General features: G+C 40.5%; 1 protein-coding gene across 1 annotated transcript; it reads right to left on the reverse strand.

Moving 5' to 3' along the window:
* Positions 1–1,138: 1,138 nt before the first annotated feature.
* On the reverse strand, positions 1,139–1,927 carry LOC103010544 (spindlin-1-like). The gene has a single exon (XM_057527629.1). The coding sequence runs from the start codon at positions 1,925–1,927 to the stop codon at positions 1,139–1,141; it is 789 nt and encodes a 262-aa protein (XP_057383612.1).
* Positions 1,928–2,155: the final 228 nt, after the last annotated feature.

Below are 2,155 nucleotides of genomic sequence, written 5' to 3' on the forward strand. Positions count from 1 at the left end.
TGTTATTTGTCCAGACATTCTTTGTGGGGAAAAGCCGGGGAGAAAAAGCCTTCTGACCATAATCATACTATCAGTAAAATCAGAATAAAAATAAAAGTGTCCCAGAGGACTTGTTAGAAAGCAACAAAGCCATTCTTAAACTTACATTGCTAATATTTATGTTCTCCCAGGAACTTACTACATACACACAAACCACTGATACATTATTGTCTTTTAAATCGTGTACTAAAATCCAAATTACTGGTTTGTACAAATAATGGACCGAAAGTACTGCCCAAAACACACCTGCATTACACTGTGTGGACCTGGGCTTTGACAAAAAAAAAAAGTATTTATGATAAAAATTGTAAACAAAAATTTTACAAAGCTTAGAATCAAAGTCAACATTTTGCTCAGATTTCTAACTGTTTGGTAAAGTTCTAACATGGGTCATTAACGGTTCATGAGTGATTCTTGTTTGGACTTTCCGACTGAAAATGTGCTTTGCACTTCTGACTTTTAAAACAAGCTGAATGTCCCGATGTGCTTTCTGTGCCCAAATTTAATTTTCGACAAACAGCAGTAATATACCAAATATGATTGACTTGGGTCAGCACTCCTGCTGAACTGGAGAAAATTATTTAACCCCCGTCCCAATCCACAAAGAAAGGACTGCCAATGAAGTGTGTGTGTATCTGTGTGTGTGTGCATATATATAATACATGTATACACACAGGTATAGATAGATAGGTGTATGTGCATTTATATATATATATATATCCAAAAAGGCAAAAACAAAAGTATCAAACTATGCTTGCATTGTGGCAGCAGAATAAGAGAATGTTAAGAGTGAAGGGGAAAATTGATAAAGTCTATTACAGTTTTAAATGACTCTGATACTAGTTTAACTTTTTTTTTGCCAAACTTGCCTGTAACTCCCCTCCAAACAGACTCCTTTTAAGAGGAAGGAGCTCCTTACACAAAATGTTTTGTGTTCACATATACCTATACTCTTCAGAACAAAACCAGTTCTGCTGGCAAACTGTGGGTTCGCAGGGACATTTAAGCTCTCATTAAAATGGAAAGCAATCAAATCTTTACGTCTACAAACTGCACATTTAATATATTTACATAAATTTGGCAAAGTTCGTGATGACATCTAGAATGTTTTCACCAAATCATAGACGTAAATATGGAAATCACCATCAAATTTGATGAAACAGACAGACGGTTTGGTCTCTACTTGATGGATGACCATGCCAGTCCTTTTATAGCCATCTTCTTTGGCATATTCCACTTGTTTGCCTACCAGGCTGTCCCAGACTTCTCCTGGTTTCCTTTCTGCTGGAGATGAATCAATTGAATCAGGAATAATGTGAAGGTCACCTTCTTTATAATCATCTAAGAGCTGGTACATGTACAAGACAGGATCTTTCTCATAGGTGATGTAAAACCACGTGTTCATGATGGGGACGCGTGCTAGGACCATTCCCCTCCACTCCTCTTTAGAGCCATCCTGGGTCTCAAACATGTGCTTCACTGCTTTGCCAATCATTGTGTCGGCTAGGTGTGCATCACTGATTTGAGATGTTGCAACTCTATCAGGGAGGATTTTAAGTGCACAAATTCTTTCATCTTTATTAAGTTCTAGTCCATAAACACAGTCAAATCCATCGTATTTTATAAGATACAAAGAAGGATTTACAGGCACCTGGTCCACAACGGTTCCTTTCCACTGGGTGACAGGGCTGTTCCCCTCTTTCCACCCATGCCGAATCCTGCAGCCTATGATGCTCCGCGGGGTCTGGGAAACAGGTGTGCCGGGCCCTACACTGCTCCGATGTTTTCTGTGGGACGTCCTTTTCTTCAACTTGCTTGCAGATACACCAGCATGGCCTGCATCAGCTCTGGACCGCTGGCCAGCTGTCTTCCTGAATGGAGTCTTCATTCATCTGTATTTACGTGACCAGCAGAACTGCTGGACCGGGATGAACGTTCAGGATTCTCCAATTTGAAACTTTTCACGGAATTTCAATGTTTTTATTAATCCATCATCCAAGTGCCTCTTTTACAAGTTCAGCAAAAATGTGAAATCATAAGGACTTTGCAGCAAGGCCACGAAGGCCAACGTCCGCGGGGCCGCAGAGGCCAACGTCCGCTGGGCCACGAGCCCCGC

The sequence above is a fragment of the Balaenoptera acutorostrata genome, chromosome 14 (genome assembly GCF_949987535.1).
Source record: "Balaenoptera acutorostrata chromosome 14, mBalAcu1.1, whole genome shotgun sequence".
NCBI lineage: Eukaryota > Metazoa > Chordata > Mammalia > Artiodactyla > Balaenopteridae > Balaenoptera > Balaenoptera acutorostrata.

Coding starts and splice junctions, on each gene's coding strand:
- LOC103010544 (XM_057527629.1), bottom strand. CDS start 1,927: ATGAAGACTCCATTCAGGAAGACAGCTGGCCAGCGGTCCAGAGCTGAT.